The sequence below is a fragment of the Malania oleifera genome, chromosome 11 (genome assembly GCF_029873635.1).
Source record: "Malania oleifera isolate guangnan ecotype guangnan chromosome 11, ASM2987363v1, whole genome shotgun sequence".
Taxonomy (NCBI): domain Eukaryota; kingdom Viridiplantae; phylum Streptophyta; class Magnoliopsida; order Santalales; family Ximeniaceae; genus Malania; species Malania oleifera.
In genome coordinates, this window is record NC_080427.1 from 52,859,170 (window position 1) to 52,873,982 (window position 14,813).

Sequence of the window (14,813 nt, forward strand, 5' to 3'; positions counted from 1 at the left end):
TTAAATGGACATATTGGAAAGGATAATATAGGCTATGAGAGGATACATGGAGGCCATGGAATATATGGAGATTAAAATGAGGCTGATGATACAATCTTAAGATTTTGCCATGTCTTATGATTTGGTTATCTTGAATATTTGCTTATAAAAAGAGAAGAACACTTAATAATTTTCAAGAGTGGGTTTGATAAAAGCCAAATAGATTTCTTCTTAACTAGGAAGGGGGATCATTTATCTTGTAAGGATTGTAAAGTTATCCCAAGTGAAAGTTTGACTATACAACATAGAGTCCTCATTTATATATACATACTAAAAAATAAGAAGAGAAAAAGTAACATAAAGCAGCACAAGAGTACTAGATGGTGGAGCTTGAAGGGAGATGATATAGTAAAATTCAAAGATAGAATAATCAATGAGTGATTGGACTGTAGGGGGTAAGGCTGATGCAAATATTGTTTGGAATAAAATGGGTAACTCAGTTGGAAGGATATCAAAAGAGATTTTAAGTGAATCCAAAGATAGATACTCATGTAGTAAAGAAAGTTAGTGATGGGATCAAGAAATCAAAAAAGTCGTTAAGACAAAAAGAAATTGGTATAAAATATGGAAAAATGGTAGAAATATAAAAAATATTGAAAAATATAAAGAGGCTAGAATAAATACAAAAAAGACTATTGGTGAACATAGAGCTTATGATACTTTCTATACTAGACTAGATACAAAAGAAGGCAAAAAAGACATTTATAAACTTGCTAGACTGAGAGAAAGAAAATGTAAAGATTTAGGTGATGTAAAATGTATAAAGGATGAGAATGATAATGTCTTAACTAGAAGAAGACATAAAGAGATGTTGCAAAGATACTTTGATAAGTTGTTTAATGAAAACCAAAATGAAAATTAAACTTGGAAGTGACAAATGAGGAGAAGACTAAAAATAGGAGATTTATTTGCAAAATTAGAGGCCTTAAAGTTAAGATGACATTAAAAAGATGAAAAGTGGGAAATCTATAAGACTAGATGAAATGCCAATTGAAGTTTGGAAATGTTTAGGAGAGAAAGGAAATATTTGTTTAATTAATCTATTAAACATTATTATAAAAACCGAGAAAATGCCACAAGATTGGAGGAAAAGTATGTTAATACCTTTATACAAAAAATAAAGGCAATATTCAAAACTGTAATAATTATTGTGGAATTAAGATTATGAGTCATGATAAAATTATGGGAAAGGGTAATTGAACAAAGAATAGGACTAGAAACAAGGATTTCAAAAAATTAATTTGGTTTTATGCCTTTGGGATCAACAACAGAAGCTATTTATCTTTTAAGAAGTTTAATGAAAAATTTTAGGGAAAAGAAAAGGGACCTGCATATGGTTTTTATTGACTTAGAGAAAGCATATGATAGAGTACCTAAGGTAGTTCTTTGAAAAGAATGGGTGATGTAGGACAAGAAGCAAGACCTTCAAAAGATCTTTGTTGGAGAATAATTAAGAAGAGAGTAGGGTTAAGGAATTGTTGGATTAAGTTAGTAGTTTATGATGTGTTTAGTTTAATTAGTATAATATTATGTGTAGTATTTATGTATTCTAGAGATATGGTTGTAATACAATATAGTTTTAGGGGTATGTGTGTAATTCTATGTGTTTAGAGGCTTTTTCAGGTTTTATTGCTGCATTTTGTGAATTTTAAGCGAATTTTTTTTCAATGCAGCACTAGAATCAATACTACATCTGAATAGAAGAAGGTTCTTGATCAATAAATTTGTGGTTTTGCATGATTAGATTGAGAACTAAGGGCACATTGTGTTAAAGTGCTGTTGGTGATATTAAGCTGCAGTATGTATATGTATAAATTCAGCATCATGGTGACAAATTATACTTTGGGCTCAATTTCAAGATTTTCAACACCTTTCTCAAATGTGGAGAAGAGGTTTGCAAAATCATCATTGATGGAAATGTCTAATGAATGCGGTTTGCATAAATGGACTTTGGGCTCACTTGAATGCGGCTTCATTCGGAATCTTATCCACAGCCTTACGTGGTATCTTGGGTTGATAACTTTACATATTTGCGAGAGAGGTTTGGTTCCTATCCAAATAGGTGAATATTTGACTAATGTTTGGTGTGATATCATATTTATGAAGATTTGCCATGTACCCCTTGGTTCTCCTTGGTGGATGATTCGGATGTGACTTAAGGACATGAGAACATATGTCTTCCACTATAATTGAAAGAAAATCATTTTGAAGCCTGCTTTACCAACCAACATGGACAAAGAATTTGAGATTATTGATCATGTCAATTTTACTCAAGACACTACAAGGACGACAATGAATGTGTTTGAAGACATCCAAAGTCCTTCAAACATTCCTATTGTAGAGTTTATAATCCCTGATGAGTTCATTGATGCTAATTCTCAAGTCAAGTCTATGATGCTGTCAATGGAACGTGGTTTCTTGTCTCATTCAAGCACTAGCTTTTGAAGAGTCCAAGTTTGCTTCTCCTTTTTGATCCTCCAAAATTTCAAAATTTGAAGCCAAATTTTTCCTTCTAGGGGAGAGTTGATGTAGGACAAGAAGCAAGACCTTGGGAAGATCCTTGTTGGATAATAATTAAGAAGAGTAGGTTAAGGAATTGTTGGGTTAAGTTAGTAGTTTATTATGTGTTTAGTTTAATTAGTAGAGTATTATGTGTATTTGGGGCTTGTTTTGTATTGTAATGCAATGTAGTTTTAGGGTTATGTGTGTAATTTCATGAGTTTAGAGGCTTTCTTATAAATAGCGTCTGAAAGCCATGATGTAGGTAGTTGTTGATGAATTTGAATTGAATTGAACGTGAATTTTCCCCCTGGTATCTCCTCTATCCTCCCTTCCCCTTCCTTCCTCCCTTCTAATTTCTCCATGGCTGCAGAACCTTGATGCTGCCCCTGCGTCAAGGGGGTATGCAATAGATATACCGACGTCATTAAGGATATGTATGATAAAGTAGTGACTAGTGTTAGGACTGTGGGGGGGGGGGGGGATCTAGGTATTCTCCAATCACAATAGGTGTATGTCAATGTTCTACTTTGGGTCCTTATCATTTTACTTTAGTGATTGATGAACTTACTAGGAATATCCAAAATGAGATCCCTTGGTGTATGTTGTTTGCAAATGATGTTTTATTGATTGATGATAGTAGGAGAGGAGCGAGGTGGAATCTAAAGCTAGAACTTTGGAAAAGCGCATTAGAGTCTAAAGGTTTTATGATAAGTATGAATAAAGACATAATATGTGAAATGTAATTTCAGTAATGTAAGGAGCAGTAATGAAGAAAAGATTATACTTGATAATCAAGAAATTAATAGCACTAATAGATTTAGATATCTTGGATCTATTATGCAAACAAAAGGGGAAGTTGAAGAAGATGTAGTACATAGAATTAAAACAAGTTGGGTAAAATGGAGGAGTGCGTCAAGTGTGTTGTGTGATCGTAGAATACCCTTAAAATTAAAAGGAAAGTTTTATATCACGACTATAAGGCTGGCTAAGCTTTATGGTTCAGAATGTTGGGCAACTAAGAAACATATACAAAAATTAAAAGTTGTTGAAATGTGAATGTTAAGGTGGATGAGTGGTGTAACATTAAAAGATAAAATAAGAAATGAGCATATACGTAATAATTTTGGCATAGCACTGGCCGAAGACAAGATAAGAGAGGGGCAGCTTAGATGGTTTGGGCATTTGAAATGCAGGCCTAGTAGAGCACTTGTGAGGAGGAGTGAGTTAGTTATCGTTTCTAGCATGAAAAAGGATAGGGGTAGGCCTAAAATAACTTGAAATAAGGTAGTGAGGAAGGATTTTATATCCCTTAATCTAATAGAAGAAAACATTCTTGATCGGGGGAATTGGCAAAAAGGGATTCATGTGGCCGACCCCACCTAGTGGGACTTAAGGCTTGTTATTGTTGTTGTTGCTGTGGCTTTCAGAAGCTGCTGGCTGTTTTTAAGGCCTATGGTGATGCTGGCAATTCTCTTAGGATGGTAAACATGTAGTGGATTTAGAGTTTTAGGGGTTGGTTTGACAGTGACTGCAATTAGGGTTTAGGTGTCAGAATTGGCTTTGATACCATGTTGAAGAACTGGGTAAAATGGAAGACCTAATCACAATGATGTGTCTGTCCCCTTCTTTATATTATGTGCCATGCACATAACTGTATTACATTTACTAACTCACCTTTACTAACATAGCTGTAACACAGCAGTAGCACTAAATAACCACAGTAACTAGTAACAAGATGCAAAAGTAGAGGGAGCAAATGATAATTCTCTAGGTCCTAGTAGGTTTGAAGCCTGAGTTTGAACCAGTCCAACCTAAGATTCTTGGTAGTGCAGAGTTGCCTCTTTTGCTGATGTTTACTCTCATGTACTTTGTGCCTCCTCTAGCACTCATTCCTGAATGGTGTCTTCTAGTTCAGAGAAGTTTGCTTGGTTCTGGAAATTGAGTAGTAGGAAGGTTCTTGGGGGATTTTGAGTAACTGTGGAGGAAGGGAGAGGCATAGTAGAATTACCTAACGCAAATGTACTTATTTGGACAGCTAGGAGAGGGGGGGGGGGTGTCTTGATTAAACAATGTTGTGACTTGTGAGCCCTTTGTGGTTTTTCATCTGCAAATGACATACAACATGAAACCTCAAATTGGGTACTCCTAGTAAATTTATCCATCACTAATGCAAAAGATAAGGGCTTAAAGTAGATCCTTGATGTACACCTACTACGAATGTTAGTTATTACTCTATCGTACATATCCTTACTAACATCTGTATACCTAAGGTGTACTCGTTTTTTTTCTAGAACCCTCCAATGAACTTCCCCACATGCCATATCCTAGGCTTTCTCTAAATTGATAAAAACCATGTGCAAGTTCATCTTCTTTTTTGTAAACTTTTCCATCAATCTTTGTTATATTACTACTTTAGCTAAAAGCTTAAGCTGATAGGTTGTGGGCCAACAATGTATATTAAGCTTTAACACTCCTCTGCACGTGTAGCCCAACAACATGTGGAGAGATAAACATACGATAGATAACACCCATTACAGGGAATGCAATCATTTTTTAAAATTTCCACACAATAAACTCGGGCAACAAGACTAGAACCCCTTGGTAACCAGCTTTAATAGCATGTTAAATTACCGCTTTATGTAAAAGCTTAAGCTGGTAGGTTGTGGGCCAACAGTGTATATCAAGCTTTAACAATCTTCTTAAAAGATATTTATGTTCTCTAGTCGATCTTGTAGGCATAAAACCAAACCTATTTTGTGAAACCCTCATTTCTAATCTCAGTTTTTGTTCAATTACTTTCCGAAGTTTCATTGTGTGACTTATAAGTTTAATTTTGTGATAGTTGTTACAATATTGAATATCTCCTTTTTGTATATAGGTGTTAAAGTGGCTTATCCTTGACCTTCCTAAAACCTCTAAAATAAATTGTACAGTGCTTATACAAAGAAGGAAGGCAAACCCAATTGTCACCAAAAACTCCAAACTATTTATTCCACATGTTTCTTTGAAAAAGGACAATGCAGGAACAGATGTAAACAAGTCTTTTCTCCCCTAAAACAGGAGGCATATACATTCGGTGATGGTACCTTATTTGATTTTCTCCTCTCAAGAAAGTCATTAGTATTGATTTCACTAAATTGAATATTATACGTGTAATTGTAAGTTTTGGAAAACATTTTGTATTCTATTGCCCTTTTATGGTTGATTTCTTTTGCAATAACGTTTTATCATGCAACACATGTGCATTTTGAGTTCTGTGTGCGCTCATGCGTGTATTTTTTTAATTATAAATTATCACTAAACTCACCATTGTTGTTGGCGGTAGTGCTGATGAACGTTTTGAAAGGCATTGGCGTAAGACAAGGTGTTTTCACCCTTAAGAGGTGGGCCATAAGCCTTAAGGTGTTGAGGCATAGGCCTTTTAAGAATTTTATATTGTAGATAAAAGTATGTAAATGAATGACATATATTTTAAAAATAAAGAAAATTAAAATAAATTGTTAAAAATATATGTAATTTGTAAATTACTTGTTGTCCATTCAAAAAATATATAAAAAGAAAACTTGAATTCATTAATTAAACTATGGCAAGAGATAGGTATGACATAACAAAGTTCAAATTATTTTCAATGTCTAGAAGCAACTCCTAATTATTTTTGGAAGGTTCAGGTAACTTCGATATAAACACGTGGTTCAAATATTCTAGCCAATTCTAACTTGAGATTTGGACACTCAAAATGCATATGCCTCAACTAAAAAAGCACACAAGGCATGCTTTTTGTACCCGTGTAAGTCTTACTGTGTCATGTATATGCCTTATTGGATTTGGTGTTTTAGATTGAGCCTCAAAGAGTTTTGGTTGAGCCTTTTAAAATATTGATTGTTGCTGTTGTTGGTGATAGAGATGGAAGAACCGCTTTTATGAAGTTAATAATGATTTGCTTCTATAGAAATGTGCACTGACAATGATCTTACTTGTCCTCTTGCTTGTTTTTATTGAGACTTTGTTTTCCATACTTATCTGAATGATTACTAATTTTTTACTTGATATTATTTTCTTTCCTTTCAGTGCTATCCTACTTAGAATATATAGTTTTGTATTTCCTTTTGCAGAATATGTTGTTAGAGATGGATGTGAACTGAATGAAGAGTTTTTACTTATTTTTCCTGTTATCAACCTTATGTCATCCCCTTCAAAATGTGTTAAAGGAGCAGCAACTGATTTGCTTTTTATATTGGAAAAGCTCTTGAGAAATTTGTTGATAACACCAAAAAAAGAGATGGCCCTGCAAGGGGGATTGTCAGCTATCAGCAGACCAGAGTCAATTGTGTTTCGTCTTTTGCAACATCTGTGGTTTCAGGTTCATTTTTTATAATCTCTCATAGGAACATTGTTTTCCTTCAAAATTTTCATGGCTATCTTGTATTCCTGGCATGATTAATAGATAATCTCATTATTTTAGTGATGGTGTTGAACAAGAAGGTTCATGTTGATTGTTGTCCATGAACAACTTGAAGTTGTTCTTTACGAGATTTGAAGTGCATAAAATGTGAAATATGGAAACTTGTTTTCTTGTAATGCTCAACTTTGACCCTATCCACCTCCAACCCCATCCCTTTTCTTTTTTGGCACAGGAATGTAGTGTGTAAAATGGCATTTTGAACTTGTGGAGTGCTTCATTTAATTGTAATAGATTATTAGCATTTGGCACATAACAACAAATAGCAGCAGCAGCAGCAAGCTTTAAGTCCCCCTATGTGGGGTTGACTTTATGAATTCCTTTGCCAATTCACACAATTGAGGGCATTTCCCTTGACTAACTTTAAGAGCTGTTAAATCCTTATTTACTACCTTATTTCAAGTTATTTTAGGTCTACCCCTACCTATTCTAGCACCATTAACACTAATTAGCTTGCTCCTCCTCATTGGTGCACTACTTGGCTTGCGTTTCAAATGCTCAAACCATCTAAGCCACCTCTCCCTTTTCTTATCTTGTATCAGTGCTATGCCTAGTCTATTACAAAAATGTTTATTCCTTAGTATATCCTTTAATGTTTTATATCACTCATTCACCTTAGCATTTCCATTTTTACAACTTTTACTTTATGAATATGTTATTTCTCAGTTGCCTAGAATTCTAATCCATATAGCATGGTTGGTTTTATGGCCATCCTAAAGAACTTTCCTTTTAATTTTAATGGTATTCTACTATCACACAACACATTGGAAGCATTACTCCATTTTATCTAACCTGCATTGACTCTTTGTGTTACATCCTCTTCAATTTCTCCTTCTACCTGCATTATAGATCCAAGATATCAAAATCTACTGCTGCTGTTGATTTCTTGATTATCAAGCTTAATATTATCTTTAATAGTCCTCCTTACATGGCCGAAATTACATTTCTTATATTATGTCTTATTTATACTTATCCTAAAACCTCTCAATAATTCTAACTTATGTTCTATCCTGCTCCTACTTTCATCAATTAAAACAATATCATCTGCAAGTAGTGTACACCATGGGATCTCGTTTTGTATGTTCTTAGAAAGTTCATCCATCACCGAAGTAAATAGATAGAGGCTCAAAGTAGAACCTTGATGAACACCTATTGTGAGTGGAAATTATATAGACTCTCCTCCTGTAGGCCTAATGCTGGTTACTCCCATACATATCCTTAATGATATAAGTATCCACTAGATAGTCCCTTCTTTTCTAAAACCCACTATAGAATTTCCCTAGGTACTTTATCATATGCTTCTCCAAGTTAATAAAAACTATATTCAAATCCCTCTTCTTTTCTCTGAACTTTTCCATTAATCTTCTTGTAAGATACATAGCTTCTATTGACCCTCTCCCATACATGAAACCAAATTGATTCTTTGAGATCCTCATTTCTGTTCTTATTCTTTGTTCAATTACCCATTCCTACAATTTCTTCGTATGACTCATAAATTTAATATCGTGATAGATATTGCAATTTTGAATATCACCTTTCTTTTTTTATGTAGATATTAACGTGCTCCTCCTCCATTCCTTAGTCATTTTCTTGGTTTTTGTGAATAGATTAGTTAACCATATACTTCCTTTATCTCTTAGGCATTTTTGGGCTTCATCTGGTATGTTATTTGTTCCTATAGGTTTCTCAATTTTAATATTTTCTAAAGCCATTTTAACTTTAGAGACTTTAATTTTGCAAATAAATCTCATATTTTTAGTCTTTTCCTCGTTTGTCACTTCTAGGTTTAAGCTTTCAATTTGGTTTTCATTAAACAACTTATTAATTTTTTTTTTATGTTTTCTTCTTTTGCCAAGACATTATTTTGCACATCCTTTGTATTTTTTTACATTACTTAAATCTTTGTACTCTCTCTAACTCTAGCTAGTTTGTATATGCCTCCTTCCCCTTCTTTTGTATCTAGTCTACCATATAAGTTATCTAACTCTCTATGTTTAGCTTTAGTAATGTCTTTTTTTTTGCCTCTTTATACTTTTCAAAGTTTTTTATATTTCTACAATTTTGCCATGATTTATACCAAATTATTTTTGTCTTTACAGCTTTTTGAACATCTTAATCTCACCACCAATTTTTTTTGTTGCCCAAAAATCTTCCCCTGGATTCACGTTAGACCTATTTTTCAATCTTTTAACAGAGCTAGCCTTTCTATTCCACGAAGTTTTTGCATCTACTTTATCCCCTATTGTCTACTCACCCTCTTTAATAATTTTATCTTCAAATTTTACTATATTTTTGCCCTTGTGACTCTACCACCTAGACCTCTTGCATTGATTTAAGTAATGTAAAATGTATAAAGGACGAGAATGTTAATGCCTTGACTAGAAAACAAGACATAATAGAGAGGTGGCGGAGATACTTTGATAAGCTGTTTAATGAAAATCAAAATGATAGATTGAACTTGGAAGTGACAAATGAGGAGAAGACGAAAAATAGGAGATTTATTCTCACAATTAGAGTCATTGAAGTTAAGATGGCTTTAAAAAGGATGAAAAGTGGGAAATATATAGGACTAGATAACACATCAATTGAAGTTTGGAACTGTTTAAGGGATAAAGGAAGTATATGGTTAAGTACTATTCATTATCCTAAAAACCAAGAAAATGATGGAGGAATGGAGGAAAAGCACACTAATACCTTTATACAAAAACAAATGTGATATTCAAGAAGAATAATGGAAAAGTTTAGGGAAAACAAAACAGACTTGCATAGTTGTATATGGCTATGACAGAGTACCTAAGGAAGTTCTTTGGTGGGTTTTAGAAAAGAAGGGGGTATGCAATAGATATACTGATATCATTAAGTATATGTATGATAGAGTAAAGACTAGTGCTACGGCTGTAGGAGGGGAATCTAGAGACTTTCCAATCACAATAAGTGTACATCAAGGTTCTATTTTGAGTCTTTATCCTTTTATTTTAGTAATTGTTGAACTAAATAGGAATATCAGGAACAAGATCTTTGGTGTATGTTGTTTGTAGTTGATATTGTCTTGATTGATGAAAGTAGGAGGGGAGCGGAATCTAAGTTAAAACTTTGGAGAACAACTTTAGAATCTAAAGATTTTAGGATAAGTAGGAATAATTCTAAATATACGAAATGTAATTTTAGTAACGTAAACAAGTATAGGAGAGAAGATTAAACTTGATGGTCAATAAATTAATAAAACTTATAGATTTTGATATCTTAGATCAATTATGGAAGTGGAAGGGGAAATTGAAGAGGATGTAATGTGTAGATAAAGAGGGTTGGATACAATGATGGAGTGCATTAGGCATTTTTTGCAACCGTAGAATACCCTTAAAATTAGAAGGGAAGTTCTAGAAATTGTCTATAAGGAGGTTCATAATGTTGGGCGACTAAGAAACAATAGGTACAAAATGTTACAGTTTCTGAAAGATGAGGAGGGGCTGCTTTGATGGTTTGGGCATTTGGAACGCAAACCTAGTAGCTCGCTTGTGAGAATAAGTAAGTTATTGTTCTGGCATGAAATGGAGTAGAGGTAAGTCAAAATAACTTGGAAGGTGGTAGTGAGTAAGAATTTAATAGTTCTTAGTCTAGTAGACAAAAATTCTCTCGATCAGGTGAATTGGCGGAAAAGGATTCATGTAGCCAACCCCAACTAGTGGGACTTAGGCTTCTTCTTGTTGTTTTCTCTTCTAGTTCTTTGTACAAATATCTAATACTATGACTTTACGTTGTCTAGTCAAGCTTGCCCCTGAGATAAATTTCCAGTCTTTACAAGATAAGCCATCTCCCCTTCTAGTTAAGGAAAAAATATATTTGACTTTTTTTTTTATTCACTCTTGAAGGTTATTAAGCGTTCTCTTTTCTTAAAGTAGGTATTCATCATAACATGATCGTATGACATGGTAAAATCTAAATTCATATCATTGGGCTCATTTTATCTCCATATCCATGGTCTCCATGTATCTTTTCATAACCTTTATTATCCTTTCCAATGTATTCATTCAAATTAGCTCCTATGAATGTTTTCTCAAATCCTTGTATCCCTTGTACAATACTATCCATATCTTTTCAAAATTGTCTTTTAAGGTTTTTTGTTAAGTCTAGTTGGGGAGCACACACACACTAATGACATTTATTATCTCTTGCCCTAAGTTATCTTGATTTTTATGATCCTATCCCGTATTCTTTTAACGTCTACCACATTATCTTTTAGGTCATTGTCTATAATAATTCTCACCCCATTTTTATGTTTTTCTTTTCCAGTGTACCAGAGTTTAAATCTTATTTTTCTAATTTCTCTAGCTTTCTTCCCTGCCCTCATTGGAGGTAGACTACATTAATTTTTCTCCTACTCATTGCATCAACTGACTCCATGCTTTTTCTTATAAGTGCCCCTATGTTCCAAGTTGCTAATCTAATCCTATTTATCTATACTACCTTCTTGACCCTCTCCTGTCTAGAATGGCCCGACCTAGCCCACCCTTTCCATTTTTCTCGAAAGTTGGGTGGTATAGGCGCAGCTTGTCGCTCATAGGGTACGCCCTTGTGAACATTTGGCAAGGATTCATATCATAAGATCTGACAAGTTTTATGCTGGTTGTTAGCTTCCTAACACAGCCCTCTTCCTTTATTTGGGCTTGGGATTGGCTGTGTGTAGGGATATTTAGGGCATGTAGGCATTTAGTGCTACACAGGAGGAGTTCAAGTATCTACCAAATAAAGGAGGATAAAATTTAGTAAATAAATGTTGTAGCCCTGTACTGAAAATTAGTCGCAAAGCTCATGCTTATACTTCTGTTTTCAGAAAGTCCAGGGCGTAAAAAAGGCGAGTGCATTAACTGAAAAACATAGTTCCTAAAAAGATAACTTTTGCTCTTATGTAGTCCCTAGAAAACAATGACAGTGATGGATTTTTAATTTTTAAAATTTTTGTTTGATTTGTGCCAAGGCATTGATTACACATTACTCATAAATGATATGATTTATCATAGGGGATGCAGTATGGTTTAGAATCTTAAGCAAAGACCAGCTGCTACTGTATTGTGATGGGGTTGCAAGCCAAGAAGTAGAGAAGGGGTTAGGGTTTGGAAGGTATAAAAAAGGAACTTTGATTTGATTTGCTCAGCTAGAAAAATGTACTCTGCCATCAATGTGTTTCCATGGAGAGAAGAAACCGCTAAGATGTATATCTTGCATGTTCTTGAAGACTATTGATGCATAGGAGTAATCCATAAAATTGTCTGCAACATCCATTTGTTAAATCTGGCCAGAGGTGTTGTGATCAACTCCAAAGACTTCAGGCTTATTAGTCAAATAGAAATCAATTCCATAGTATATAGGGAAAACCTTCCGGGAAACAGTATGCTGCAGTACACAATGGGCCTGTGGAAAAATGGTGGACAAAGTTGATCTGAGTTTTTTTTTTTTGTTGCGAATATGTATAAAAAAGAAGCTCAAATTGTGTGGCCTAATCTTGAAACTGGATAATCATGTCAACACTATTTTTCTTGATAGTGCATGTAAATTTTAACAAATGGAGCTTCATTTAATGAGGAGAATCTGATGAAAGGCTGCATTGCTGTGATCACCATTAGGACTGGGACCCACAAGCCTGCTCAAAATAAACTGCTTTTGGTTGGTCTTTGTGGAGACAAGGATAATTAGGTCTATCTAATTCTGATGTGCTCACTTTCGTGTGGGCTTCTTAGCTCCCTACTCCATATCTGATTAACACTTAATTATTCTATTTATATTTGCAATAACATCGTTAATATTATTTTCTGGCTTTTATAATATTCGACAATCGTTTACTTCTAAATATTTTGAAGTTCAAGTTGTTTGGTTGGCCCAAACTGCAATATATTGGATAAAATTTTTACTTTTCCAACCTGACTATGATTGATTGGCCCCAATTTGTGTGCTTTTGACCTTACCAGGGCATGGCCTGACTTGAGTGTCTTCACCAAAATGTCCGTTCTACCTCCTGTTTTATTTTTGTCATGCTTGTTTCATTTTTATTCAACTTATGTTGCATCTAGAGCGACTTTACAAGATGATTGCTCTCCCCCCCCCTCTCTCACACATACGCACACACATGTGTGTGCACACATCTTTTACTATGATATTGGCCCATTATTTTGTTGTTTGATATTTGGGTTTGATTCCCCAAATGTTTGGACTTTCATGAGCTGTTGATCTTGGGATTGCTGAGATGAAGTCCTTATGATTTGGGATGAAATAAATATGAAAAAATTTAGGAAAAGTTTGTGGAACTGGGAGACTTGGTATCACCTTATCAGTTTTTATCAGCTGCAGATATCAATGGAATCTGATTGTATGAATTTTGGTAGATGTTAGAGGGCCTTTGGTGTAAACTTACTCAGTTGGGAGATTTCCATGTTAGTACCGTAATACTGTATCATTTAGCAGTTGTCAATCCCATTTATGGGTGAAAGTTAATAATGCCTTTGGTAATCCGAAACATTTGAGGATTTCATCTGGCTTTATAGAGTTACTTTGGTGATTGTGCCTTTGCTTTGTTTGGCCTGTAGATTAAGGAATATGGAAACTTAATGTCTATCAAAACTCAAAAGGGAGAGAAGCCCCAGGTAGGGCTATCAGGTATAGCTGTGCCTTCATTTATTACCTAGGTTATTGTCTCTGTTTTCATTTGGATGAATAAGGACTAGAGTTCTTGGTAATTTGGCGCCTCAGTGTGAAACTACCTTCTGGGCTGCTGAATATATGCACCTTCACTGGTGTGATGTTGGCTTCAAGTTTATAGTGTGATTAATTAGTCATTGCATGTGTACTGGATGAGAACTAGTTGGAACACGAATTCATGTTCTGATTAACTCAACTTAGTTATCTTCCATGATTAAAACTGCTGTTTGGTGAATAGCTGCACAGTGCAGCTGCACTTGCTTTATCATGTTATTTGCAGCTCTAATATTTTGCAATATATTTTTTTCCTTTTGTGTTTTTTTCAGGATCAATTTCCCTCATGCAGGTATTTCTTTGTTAATTTTGTTTCTTTGGGTAGAACTGACAACAATGAAATGTACAATGGGCCAAAATCATGGGTTTACAAATTGAGGGAATACTCGCTATGGATTGCTGAAAGACGAAAATCTTCTCTACCTATCTCTTGCTCTCAAGAAGTTTTTCTAGCTGGTAATTGCCTATATGCTATTCATTTGATAGAGTTTTGTAGTATGCTAGCGTTATGATTGATATGGTTGAGCATAATTGTTTTAATAATAAATTTCAATTAAAATGCATATGATCAACACCTTCCCCACCATTTGTCCTTGTAGAAATGCCATTCTTACTAGGTGCGATTGCTGGTGTTTTGGTCATGCATCATACACTGGGGACTATTGTTGTAGATTCTTTGGCTGCTATTGGTGTCCTGGAACCTAAGCTGGGAGTTTCATTGTTGTTAGCTATTCTGTTCTATAACAATATATTCTCCAATAAGAATATTATGTACCATGATATGTCAGTAAGTTTTCTGTTTTGTTCTCTCAACTCATTTCTCATGTAGTTACTGCTGGCATGTTAGTTTTCTCTCTCTCTCTCTCTCTGGGGTTTCTGTCATTAGCATTGTTATCATGGTAAAGTATATGGCATCAATTTTTGCAGCTAAAACTTTTGGGATTGCTGCCATCACTCGCTTCTCATTCTGTGATGATTCCACTTGTAGTTCAGACTATCATGCCAATGCTTCAGAAGGATGCAAAACCGTATGTTTTTTTCTATTCTTCATTTCTATGTGTGGACATGC

At 34.5% G+C, this 14,813-nt stretch overlaps 1 protein-coding gene across 2 annotated transcripts in view; it reads left to right on the forward strand.

Annotated features, from left to right (window-relative positions):
- Window positions 1–14,813, forward strand: part of LOC131143518 (protein RST1) — an 86,950-nt gene that overhangs the window by 7,859 nt on the left and 64,278 nt on the right. For both annotated transcript variants that reach the window (XM_058091878.1, XM_058091877.1), the window contains exons 5-8: window positions 6,654–6,901; window positions 14,017–14,200; window positions 14,344–14,531; window positions 14,672–14,772. In XM_058091878.1, coding sequence (XP_057947861.1) covers window positions 6,654–6,901; window positions 14,017–14,200; window positions 14,344–14,531; window positions 14,672–14,772 — 721 coding nt within the window. The remainder of the gene's footprint in view (window positions 1–6,653; window positions 6,902–14,016; window positions 14,201–14,343; window positions 14,532–14,671; window positions 14,773–14,813) is intronic.